At 35.2% G+C, this 12444-nt stretch overlaps 1 protein-coding gene across 3 annotated transcripts in view; it reads right to left on the bottom strand.

Moving 5' to 3' along the window:
* C2H1orf21 (chromosome 2 C1orf21 homolog) overlaps positions 1–12444 on the bottom strand; it is a 266665-nt gene that overhangs the window by 106989 nt on the left and 147232 nt on the right. For all 3 annotated transcript variants that reach the window (XM_074222218.1, XM_074222220.1, XM_074222219.1), the window contains exon 3: positions 5339–5433. In XM_074222218.1, coding sequence (XP_074078319.1) covers positions 5339–5433 — 95 coding nt within the window. The remainder of the gene's footprint in view (positions 1–5338; positions 5434–12444) is intronic.

Raw genomic sequence — 12444 nt, 5'->3', positions numbered from 1 at the left:
TTACCAATAAGGAAAAAAAACCTTTAACACCCAACTCAGTTTCTCTGTGTAAGAGGAATATAATGTACATGAAGATGTGGTTTAAGATAAGCGGAGGGAAGGAGATAAAAATAATATTTCAAATATTAAATAGGAAGTTATTTTGAGACAAGTAATTTAAAATTAGTTTTCCATTTCTTGTTGAGGTTGATTGCCTATCACATAATCAAAACCATCACTAACATTGCCCAGTTGATGAATGGTCAAAGGATATGAACAGTTTTCAAAAGAAGAAATCTAAGATATCAACAGCCATGTGAAAAAATGCTCTAAATCACATAGAGAAATGCAAATTACAATACTTCTGAAGTTCCACCCCATCTTTATGAGATTGGCAAAGAGGTCAAAAAAGGGAAAATGACAAATACTTGAATTGTGGGAAAACAGGCACATTAATGCACTATTGGTAGAGTTGTGAATTGTTCTTTTCTTTCTGGAAAGCCATTTGGACCTATGCCCAAAAAGGCATTAAACCTGTGCATATCCTTTGACCCACTAATATGACTTCTAGGTCCATACACTAAAGAGATTAAAGAAAGAAGAAAAGGGGCCATATTTAGAATATATGTATAGCAACTCTTTTCTGTAGTGCAAAGTACTGAAAATGGATTGCCCAGAAACTAGGGAATGCTGAAAAAAATGATGGTATATGAATGTAATGAAATATTATTATGCCATAAGAAATGATAAATCTAAGAAGTTTTGGATGGATTGATTCCTAGTGAAATGGGAAGAACCAAGAGAATAAATACACACAATACAACAACAACAACACTGTAAAGACAAAACTTTGGAAGATTAAGAACTCTGATTAGTGATTAACTATATTTCTATAGTGCCAGTGATGAAATAAGCATGATGCCACTTCTAGCAAAGAGTGATAGACTAAGATGTAGTTCTGATAGACATTTTTGGCCATGGCCAATGTGGGAATTTGTTTTTCTTGACCATTTGTTACAAGGATTTTCTTTTCTTCCCCCCCCCCCCAAAGAGGGAGGAGGAATTAAGATGAAGAGAAAATAAATGCTTATTAATTTAAAAACTAAAGGTTTAAAAATTTAAAATGTGAAATAACAATACCATTACTAACACATTCTAAATTCCCTTCTACCCTCAACTTTCTATATGTGACAATCCTCATAATACTCTAATTCTTTTTTTTTTCTAGTCTCATTTCTAGGTCAAAGAATATTTCTAGAGAAAGTCAGACTCTGATGTATAAACACTTAAGTGAATCCTGAATGCTCTTAGGTTTCTTAACAAAGAGATGGATAATCATTTTACCGAAACATTCAAATATCTTCTAGTCTTCTCAAGTTCCTGGACCCACCCTTCTTTCCTCCCTCACTTCTTTGCCTCATTTCAGCCTGAGACATGAACTTAAAAATTACATGATCAAAAAGGTAATCTAATCCAACCTCTCTCTCTGTCTCTCTTTATAGATGATGGAATTCAGGTGAAACAACTGCTTGAAGTCACACATATTGGTTGAAAGCTTGTATCTGGACCAAGGTTGTTTGACCTCAAATCCTACTCCTTTTTGATTTCTTCATCTTCCCTTATCTTCCCACCTCAAAATTCTCATCTCTTGACTTTTTCTTTTCATTGGCCTCTTTCAGGGGAGATGTTTCCCTTCTTCTGGGCAAGATTTTTTTTCCCTTAGCCTTCCCACTTACTCAGTAAAAGCTTCATGAAGAAAGTGGTACCTAGGCTGAACTTTGAAGTAAATAATTTCAAGAGAAAGAGATGTGAGTTAGTCGGTCAACTAACATTCATTAAAGACTTATTATGTCTTATGCCCTAAGCACTGAAGATACAATGAAAAAAAATAGTCCCTTGTCTCAGCAGCTCATATTCTAAGGTACATACAAGATACATAAGGGATGGATGTAAGATAATTTCAAAGAGAAAGCACTAACAAGGGAGTGGTATTTGGGGCTTGGGCCAGGGAAGAGTCTTTTGTAGATGAAGGGATTTGAGTTGGATCTTGAAGGAAGCCAGGGAAACTAAGAGGTCAAATTGAGGAGGGAGAGCATTCTAGGCATGGGAGACCACCAATGAAAAGGTAAAGAGTTGGGTCAATGGAAAGTCCTATGTAAGCACAATAAGTATACACTATACTGAAGGGATTTTAGCATATGTGAAGGACAATATAAGAAGGTTGGAAAGGTAGGAAGGAGCTAGGTTGTGAAGGTCTTTACATGAGAAAGATAGGACTTTATATTTGATACTGAAGATAATTAGGGAACAATGAAATTGAGAGACAGAGAGAGAAAGGGAGAGAGAGAGAGAGAAACACACACAGACAGAGAGACACAGAGAGAGATAGACATAGAAACAGAGACAGAAATAGAAACAGACAGAGACAGAGACAGAAAGACAGACAGAAACAAAGAGAGACAGAGTCACAAAGAGAGAAGAGATAAAAAGTCAGAGGTCAGAGACAGAGAGATAGAGAGAGAAAAAAGAGAAAGAATGAGTAAGTGTAGGGGGTGACATGGTCACACCTCTGTCTTAGGGAAATATATAACTTTGGTAATTGGATGGAAGATGGTTTGGACTGGGGAGAAAGTTGAGGCAAGGAGAATGTTATTGTAACAATCTGAATGAGAGGTGATAAAGACCTTAAGTAGGGAAGCAGTTATATAAATGGAGAGAGGGGACAAAAATAAGAGATGTTGTGAATATAAAAATGATAAGAATTGAAAATTTGATGCAGTCTTCTTCAAGATTATTGAGTTGACTGCAGTAAATTTAATTCAATGAGCCTATGTTAAACAAGGCAAAATGAATACAAACACACAAAAATGAGACCATCTCTACCTCCCCATCTCCCCACCTTCCAAGGAGTTTATAATCCACTGAGGTATCCAATAGGCATACATGAAAGGGAAGAAAACATTAACAAATGAGGGAGCTATTTGTCTATCTTGGCTTCAATTTCTTTTTTGGTTCCAAACAAAAATACCAAGGGGTCACATTTATGTAGAACTTGAAGTTTGGCACAGAGCTGTATGTACATTATGATATTTGATCCCCAAAGAACCTTGTGAAGTTGGTGCTAATATTTCTATATTATTAATGAAGAAAGTAAGGGTCAGATAGCGTAAGTGACTTAGCTAGGGACACACAACCAGGGTATGAGGTCAATATAAGTGCTGATGATTTCTGAATTAGTTAATTCTATTAATTACTGCTACCTCAAAAAAAGCCAGACACATTCTGCTTACAGCAGAAACAAATGCTGACTGTAGAGCAGGTGCTGACTGAAAAAAAAAGTGACATTGGCAATATATTTTGCTCTTGAAGAGGGGGGAAAAAGCTATGTCATAAGAGAAAACTGTTCTTAAAGGGCACCACAGGCACAAAGTTGGAGACTGGAAATTTCTAGTAAGAGGAAAACCCAAGAAAAAGTCATAGCATATGTGTATTTACAAGCATCTGAAAGACCCATGCGGAACAATTCAATTTGTAACTCAAAAGGACACAGTCATACTTGGAAATTGGTAAATGCTATTTATTCAGCAAGATAAAGCAAAGAAAGAACTCCTGAAGTTTCAGCTACTCAATCCTTCTGCATTATCAGTCCTACCTGAAAAAGGATCATACACAATTACTCAGTCACTAAGTATTTCTTAATCTCTTACAATGTGTTTGTGCTGGAGAAATAAAGAAAAAAAGTAAAAATGCCCCCTGCCCTCTAGGAGCTTACAATCTAATGAGAAAGCTAACATGTACATAAAATATATGTATATATATATATATATATATATATGTATATATGTAAAGAGAGTAGATGTGAGTAGATGGAAAACATTTTCAGAGAGGAAAGTTCTGTCAAATCATGAATATTCAAAATACTTTCAAGCCATATACACTGTTAAAATACTAGTCTTTGAAAATTCTCATCACTGGAAGTATTAGCCACAGAGATTTAACTATTATGCAGATTTAACTCCTTATGCAGTCAGATCAAGTATTTTGACAACTGTATTTCTGATCATTTAAAGTACTTTCAATCCCTTCAAAATCAGCCAGATTACCCAGTATCTGAAATGGTAGCATTTCAGTTACATAATGTACTTAGCTAAGGGACAGTTTGTAAAGAGTGAGCTTATTAAGTTCATCAGAGTATTACATAAAGTAATAGGTTCCAGACTTGAACAAGAGTTCCTGAATATTTTTTTCCATATCCCTCAGTTGTAGTCAAAATTAAGCATAAAATTCATGTTAGGGAAAAGTTCTTTTAAAACAAATGGGCAGATTTTATGAAAATTTCTTTGATGAATATTCATTAAGATATGAAGTACAACAAATATCCAATTTAGAAATCAAAGTAAATTGAATATGTGCAATTAAAACAGTCTATTGGTAGAATTTTTAGATATCAACTATGTGCTTGATATAAGTAGAATGTGAGAACTGTATAATCTTTCCTGTTTACAGAAATAATACTACATCCTATTTTGTATTTACTTATTCCTCTTTTCTTTGGGAGGAAGCTAGGTGGTAAAAATAGAGCATTGGGTTTGAAATCAGAAAGACTTGTCCTTATGAGTTCAAATCTGGCCTCAGACATTTATGTGAGCCTGGGCAAGTCAGTTGAACCCTATTTGCCTCAGTACCTTATCTGTAAAATGAGCTGGAAGATGAAATGGAAAACCCCTCCAGTATCTTTGCTAAGAAGAAAACAAATGGGGTCATGAAGAAAATTGAACATGGCTGAAACAACTCAACTCTTTTCCTACCTACAGAGGGAAGGGAGTATTCTGGTTTTATCCAGGACCCAGCCAGTGTCTGAATATAGTAGGCATATAATAAATGATTACTGAATGAAATTGATAATTATATTTATTTCTCCCATTAACTCAAAACTCAAACAATAGCTCATGAGATGAATATGAAGTACTAGCAAACCTATCTTCAGACTGAGAAATGGATCTAAGATACTTAGTTTTACAAGGGATCTAAAAGTAACTTCCTTCAACAAGACTACATGCTGAGAAAGTACAAGCCATTCTCCTTAATTCTGACCTGAATAAAAAGTTAAAAGGGGATGAATATAAAAACATACAAAATTCAACACTGAAGCATTCTCTCTTAACAAGATCAAGCAAGGTCTTATTCAGAGGCAAACAGGATACTGGAATAATTTTGCAAGCTTCCAGGCAAACTATAAATAGCTACAGCAATTTCAAGAAATCCTGTTTCAACGTGTGAATTATTATTTGAACGTAGTGCAGATTTTATCACAATGGTATCACCCCAATTCCCTGTGATAGGAGAATCTTATTTTTACCAAGTTTTCTTGGTTCCTGGCTGCTATTTTCTGTTCATCTTCTGCCCCATTTTTCATGTATTTGACCTCTTCCACAGGTTTGATCCTATACTCATCTGAGGAAGAAAAAAAGGAAAACACATTTTAGACAGTTAAACAAGGAAAGAAAAATGCCAATCTGAAAAGTGTAATGATGCAGGTTCCTTTTCTTTTCTTCCTTTGCATGAAGTACATTGAAATCAATCTGAGTGCAAGTCTGTGAATCCTAAATCTTTTTTTTCTGGGAGACTTCCTCTTTTATTTACTGGAAAATGCTCAGTACCCTGAAAACATTTATAAAAGTTTCATTGTCTGGCACTTTCCCAGATACATCAAGAGGTGGCAGAAGTAATAGCAGGGTTTTTTCCCCCCTTCTTTTTACAAAGGCTATGAATTCTACAACTCACAGGAGTACAACATCTAATTCTAATGGGAAACTAGGGAAATGAAAAGAAATCACTTTATATTTGAAGAGGATCAAAATATGAGTCCTGGACAGCAATCTTCAATTCTGCAATCAGGCCACATTTCTTCTCCTCTTTTTAAAAATGCATGTAACACCAAGAAGATATTGATTGCCGAACGTCTAATCTAAATAGATTTGATCATGTTGGAATTTGAACTCGACATCTTTTTCACACAGCACTTAGCCCAACTGAACTCAAAGTGCTTGAAAGAGTATTTTAAAGTATACAGTTTATCTTAACCTCCAGGTGAACTGTGTGAATATACACATTTGGATGTGTGATAGGTACCATATACCATATCCCTCCTTGAGAGATGTAAAGCCAATTTGTTCAAGGTCAGTGAGAGTGGCAGTCCCTACAAAGGAACCTAGGTGTCTCATCTTCCAATTCAATGCTATCATAATATTCTATTATTTATCCTGCCGTCACTAAACCACACTGCTTATTCATGAGAACAAATACAATATCTCTCTCTCTCTCACACACACACAGAGCTCACTGAGCCCAATTTCCTTTACAGTCAAACGTCTTCTCCAAGATAATTTATTTTATCACTTCTAGCTATGGTTTCACTCTCTGAAACCAATGGTTCATTTTCATTCCTTTCCTATCTGGTCTTACAGTGTTACAGAAACCAGAAGGCAATCAAAACAGAAATACCTTCAGAGAGTTACTACCTTTATCTAACTGACTAAATCATTAAGCTAACTAACTAGAACATATTAAAAGTTGGTGAGTGGAAAAGATAATGAGAACAGAGTGAAGGTAATAACTACACTGCCCCTTAAGGACAGATATCTTCCAATTATGGACTATGCTCAAAGGAAGATCTTGCCTCATAATTGAAAAAAAAAATCAGCAATCCTTACATTTTTGAGTCACCTGCAATTACGGTACATTACTTAAAATGTTTTCTTGATGCCTCTCTTTATATCAATCATGTCTGTATATACTGCCCCAGCTCCTGCCCATGCCAGCCATCTATTTAGTCTTCCCTTGTAATCAAGAAAGTTAAGCAAAATAAACCACTCAACAGAGTAATCATCGTGATGCTCAACATGTAACATTTCCCACTTGAAGCCTTCTTCTTTTTGAAAGGAAAAAAGGTGGATTTTCTCAAGTTTTTTTTTAAGAGGGTCCTACTTCTAATGCTGTCTCATTGTTCTTTAGCAGGAGTCTCTTCCTTCGCTTCTATCTCATCCAAATGGGTATTTTTTTTAAATGACTATCTGAGTCATTTAAAAAATAATTATTCAATGAATATAAATAAAAGTTTTGCATAGATCTGAATAAAGAATTCATATTTGTATCCAAGAGGACTAAGCAAAAGTCTTATTTTTCTCCCTATCATCCATTACTCAACCAGAGGAACATTCACCTAAGGTATTTAATGGCTTTGCTGTATTCTTTTTCTTTCCTTCTTCAGTGGAAAAGAAAGAAATTAAGGAGACTGGCATTAGATATAATTAGTGAACACACTGCTAGGCATACTATACATTTATATCATTTAAGGAGTAAATGACTACAAAAAAGTAATTTTTTTAAATATGTAATGTAAAGGTAATGCACATTTACTATTACAATGTAGTGTATTTATAAAATAAAGTGGCTTAAATAACTGTATCTTTTTACCCAGAGATTCTATTACTACACATTTTCCAGAGGCTAACAATAAGAGGGAAGTCTTCATACACATGAAAATATTTATAATAGCATTTTTTGTGATTGCTAAGATTTGGAAACAAAGTATATAACTGTCAATTAGGGAATGGATAAACTAGTCCATAAATATAATGGAACGTTATTGTGTTGAAAGAAATTATGAATATTATAAATACCCAGAAACATGGAAAGATGTACATGAACTGATGCAAAATGAAGTAGGCAGACTTTACATGACTATACTAGTAATAATATGTTGAAAGAACCACACACACACACACATACACACACACACACACGGCAAAAGTGAATGTCACAATATTATAAAGAACAGGTATGGCTCAAAGTTAGAGATTAGAGAAGCTATCCCCTTCACAAAGAAGTGAGAGGGATTGTATACTGAACACAAGGATTGTATACTGCATATATTTGGAAACTTTTTTAATGTATGTTCAGTTGTGTCCCTCTCTTTGTTGGAATGGATCTTTAAAAATACCATTTCCTATATGGGATGATTCTGAAAGGAGAAAGGAAGGGGAAGCGATACAGAGGGAAATTATAGTGATATTAAAAAATCCAAAAGCCATCAACAAAACTTATTTTAAGAGAAATATAATTACATTCTATATTTTTATTTGTCATGCAGAATAGGGAAAATAAAGCAAAATTAATAAAAACGTGATAGGGATTTGACAAGAGGTAGGAAAAGCAATGTATTCAGAAGCATAAAAAATCTCATTGCAAATGTAGTCCTATGGGCTTGATAATGAAGGTAATTACATTGTCAGGAAATATGGCCAAAGACAGGTTAGGCCTCATACTTTTTTAGCATTCTGAAACAATGTGAAATATCTACCACGATCTGGATTCAGACACACAGACACACAGACACACAAACACACATATACTTACATATACAACATGGTAAGGAAGACTGATTTAAAAATGTCAAAAATGGGTATTATCAAATTGATTATAAATAATCTTGAATGTCATGATTAATAAAATTATAGTATTAATAATAAAATGATTTAAATAAAATTATATGTTCCTCACCAAAGATTTAGAAAAATTGGTGAGGAGCATAAAAATGAAAATTCTCAAAAAAAGATTTCAGAAAGAGTCTATCTCATTAAATGAAAAAATGAACTGAATTCATTTTCTTGTAAAATTTTCTTTCTCTCTTTGGCTACACAAAGTAGATTCTCCTCATCCATTTATTCCCTGAATAGCCATAACTGAAAGCATGTAACCAGTTCCCAATCTCCAACAAATGATGACTACTGATTTAAATAAAATTTCCCTTCAATAGATATTATCAATATCTAACACTTAGAAGATGTTTTAAGATTTATAAAGCATTTCACATGTTAGTTGATTTGATCTTCACAATAACCCTGGAAGGTAAGTGCTATCATCACACTCATACAGAAGAGGAAACTGAGGTAGGCAGTGATTAAGTGGCTTTACAGCTAGTAAATGTTTGAGGTTGGATTTGATCTCAGGTCTTTCTGCCCTCAGATTTCAGCTCTCTATTCACCTAAATCTCTCTATTACATAGTGCTGTTCTAAATAAAAATCTTACCCCAATCTGAAATCATTACCAATTGAAAAAGAAGAGGTAGGTCTTATAGTGTTATTAATAACCCCAGAAGGTAGCCTTGGAGGACAATATAATTGAACAAAAACTAAAAAAAAAAACCCAAAGAGTATGGACTACTGTCACCAGATTTAAGATTATTATTTACACAATGCACTGCTCAGAAATCCGTTGCAGTATAAAATGAAGATCATTAGATAAAACAATAATTTGTGCAAAGTAAATACTTCAAAATGTTCTGTTAAAATTCTTTATGGACAACATCATCAATGAAGATGTCCATCTGGAAGCAGATAACTCCTCAACAAATGTGTCACATCATTTCCATGATAATTCAGCCAACAGAAAAAGCATTCCTTAAGAGCTTCTGGGGTGATCCATGGAAGCATTTCAATTTTTAAGTCAAATATTAACTGCAGAAATCTTGTTTTCCTTTTGTTTGAACCACAGGGGAATTACTTTGGGATATCCTTTATCAGTGACCACATTGAAAGCAATTAGAACAACCTCTGTTACATGCAAAATATTCTTTGGCATTGGGACAATGCTCCAACTTAATTAGGAAAAAAGAGAAAGGATATGTATTCTTATTTACACGTGTGCATACACACCCACTTATTCACAATTTCTTTTTCTTTCTGTTGATCCTATCTGATAGCTTACTTGAGTGATCAGTGATAGGTAGGATGACTCTAGACTGAATACACATCTCTCCAGTTAATAGTGGAATATTTTTAGTATTGAAGGTAAGAGGAAGCATTGGAGGGCAGAGGACTGATATAGTTGAGAGCTCTATCACACTGATATCAGAAACTGCTTTTTCCCAACCCAGTGTCTGGTTTTTCTGCATCTCACATTTACCCTTCAGGCTACTTTCAATGGAGTCACAAGATATTTCTGCTCCAAGCCAACATCTCTAGGCTCTGCTCGCAGACTTGTAGGAAAAAATAGAAAAGTAAACCAAACTTTAAAAAGCCCCCCCTGCCAAATCAAACAATCCATGAACTTCTTGTCTGATATATTGGCATTCAGACTTAGAAACAAGGAGCTGAAAGGCACTTCAGCACACTAACTCCTTGGCCTTCAGACACTTAAGTCAGCTTCCTTAGCTCCTCAGCACAATAAGGAAGCAATAAGGTATTATCATTATTGCTAAAAAGGAGGTGAGGAGACACACAAAGGAAGGAAGCAAAAACTCCTTATTTTCTATACAAAAATGGATTCAAGCACTACTTGAATGAGGGTTCAGAGTTCTTTGGAGAAGTTATATTTATCATTAATAAAAGGGTTAAAAAATCCTCAGGTTAGAAGGAGTCTACTAATAGGCAAGGACAACTCTTGGAGGGGTCTTGTTATATACAAACATGAGTCTAACAATAAGATCAGTTTGGAGGACAGGAAAAGAAAAACCTTATGAAAGAGATTTGACTCCAATGTTTCGCCCTTTCCCCTGTTTCATGCTCAGGCAGAGAGGAGTTATTTTTTTATAATGATGATTAATAGTTCTGAGGACTTTTTCGGTCTCTCTTGTGACCAATGGCGATATATAAGGGGATGCAGTAGATTGGAAAGAACAATGGCTCTTAAGTCAGAGGATCTGAGCTTAAAACTTATCTCTCTGACTCTTCCAGTGTGACCTTGGACAAATCACTCTGAGTCTCAGTTTCCCCAGAGCAATGTGATCATATGCTCCTATGTATGAGTTAAGGTCTGAAATGTTGTAGAGATGGTCATTGCTTTCATATAAATAGGTCCTTGATTTGCTTCACAGGTCAATATAAATCTGAAAATCCCAACTAGCCAAGGAGGCAGCTAAGTGGTGCAATAGATGGAGCTCTGGGTCTGGAGTTCAAATTTGACTTCAGACTGTCTGCCTCCAGACTGTGTATCTCATTTTCTTCAAGTGTAAAATGAAAATAATAATAGAACCCAGTTCCCAGGGGGGTTATAAGGATCAAATGCCATTATGTTGGTAAAATACTTCCCATAGTAGACCTTTTGATATAACTCATATTTACCTGAACTTATAACAGGGAAGAGGATAGTAGTACATTGGAGTCAAATCGTTTTAACGTTTTTCTTTTCTTCTTAGTGTTTTTCCCTTCCTTTCTTTCCTCTCTCCCTTCCTCCCTCCTTTCTTTTGTTCTTCTTCCTTCCCATCCTCTCTCCCTCCATTCTTTCCTTCCTTCCCTCCTTCCTTTCTTCCCTCCCTCCCTCTGTCCCTGCCTTCCTTCCTTCTTTCTTTCTTCCCTTCCTTCTTTTCCCTCCTTCCTTCTTTCTTTCCTCCCTTCCTTCTTTTCCTTCCTTCTTTCTTTCCTCCCTTCCTTCCCTCCTTCCTGTATTGGATACACCTAGCTCAGGGCTTAGAATACACTTAATAAATGTGTTTTTAGTTACTGAAATTAATTCTGGATATCATAAGGAAATATCTGAAACATGTTATTTTGGTAGGGTCATAAAAACCAGTACTGGAACTCTCTTAGCAATATCTATTTTTATGACTTAATAGATAAATCTTGGAAAACTGCTTGAGGCAGAGAGAGAGAATAAGTGAACCTCCCAGAGTCAGGTAGCTCATAAATAAAAGAGTTTTGAATTCAGGTCTTCCAGATTTCAAATCCAACACATAATTCATCACTCTACACCATTTCTTTTGGATATCATATGTGAACTCTTAAAAAAATATTACTACCATATTCATCCATGTGTTCTATGGACCTGCAGGAAAAAAAGAAAACTAAAAGTGACTCATACTTAGTGGTCAATTTGCTTAATTTTTGCCTCATGGGAGTGAAATAAAACTAGCTGAGAGTTAACATTCATTGGGCAATTAGGGTATAGACCTTTAGGCAAGAATACTCCATCTTCTTTTGAAAGAAGATGAAGGCATAGATCGGTCACACTGAATATGAAGTAAATGATAAAGAACCTCAGTCAAAGTCAAAGTCAATTTTGCCCCAGTGGCATATGGCAGTTGAAGATAGAAATGTAAGCAACAGTTGGAGAGAGAAATTGTTCTGCCTTCTTTAGAGTGTTCTCCAGCTACTCATAAAAAGTTTCTTTCTTTTAATACTTCATTCTCAGAATCTTCCAAGTGATTTGTGTATAAGGTTGAATAATATCTTAGCTTTTCAAGGGTACTGAATGGTGACTTCAAGACTAAGATATGCAGAAGCCCCATTTTCATTCTTAAATTCTTGGTCCCTAGAGTGGGGAGAAAGGGTAAATGATGCATTTACGTTACAGGTGTCCCTGAGGCAGGGGTGGCAGTGGAAGTGAAAGCTGGGTGGCTCCATATGGAAACTACTATACACGAGGAGTTGCTAAGTGATTATCAGAACTGGCATCTTCAATCAGCA

The sequence above is a fragment of the Macrotis lagotis genome, chromosome 2, assembly GCF_037893015.1.
Source record: "Macrotis lagotis isolate mMagLag1 chromosome 2, bilby.v1.9.chrom.fasta, whole genome shotgun sequence".
NCBI lineage: Eukaryota > Metazoa > Chordata > Mammalia > Peramelemorphia > Peramelidae > Macrotis > Macrotis lagotis.
Note: the sequence above shows the minus strand (reverse complement) of the source record. Positions and strands in the feature narration are given on the sequence as shown.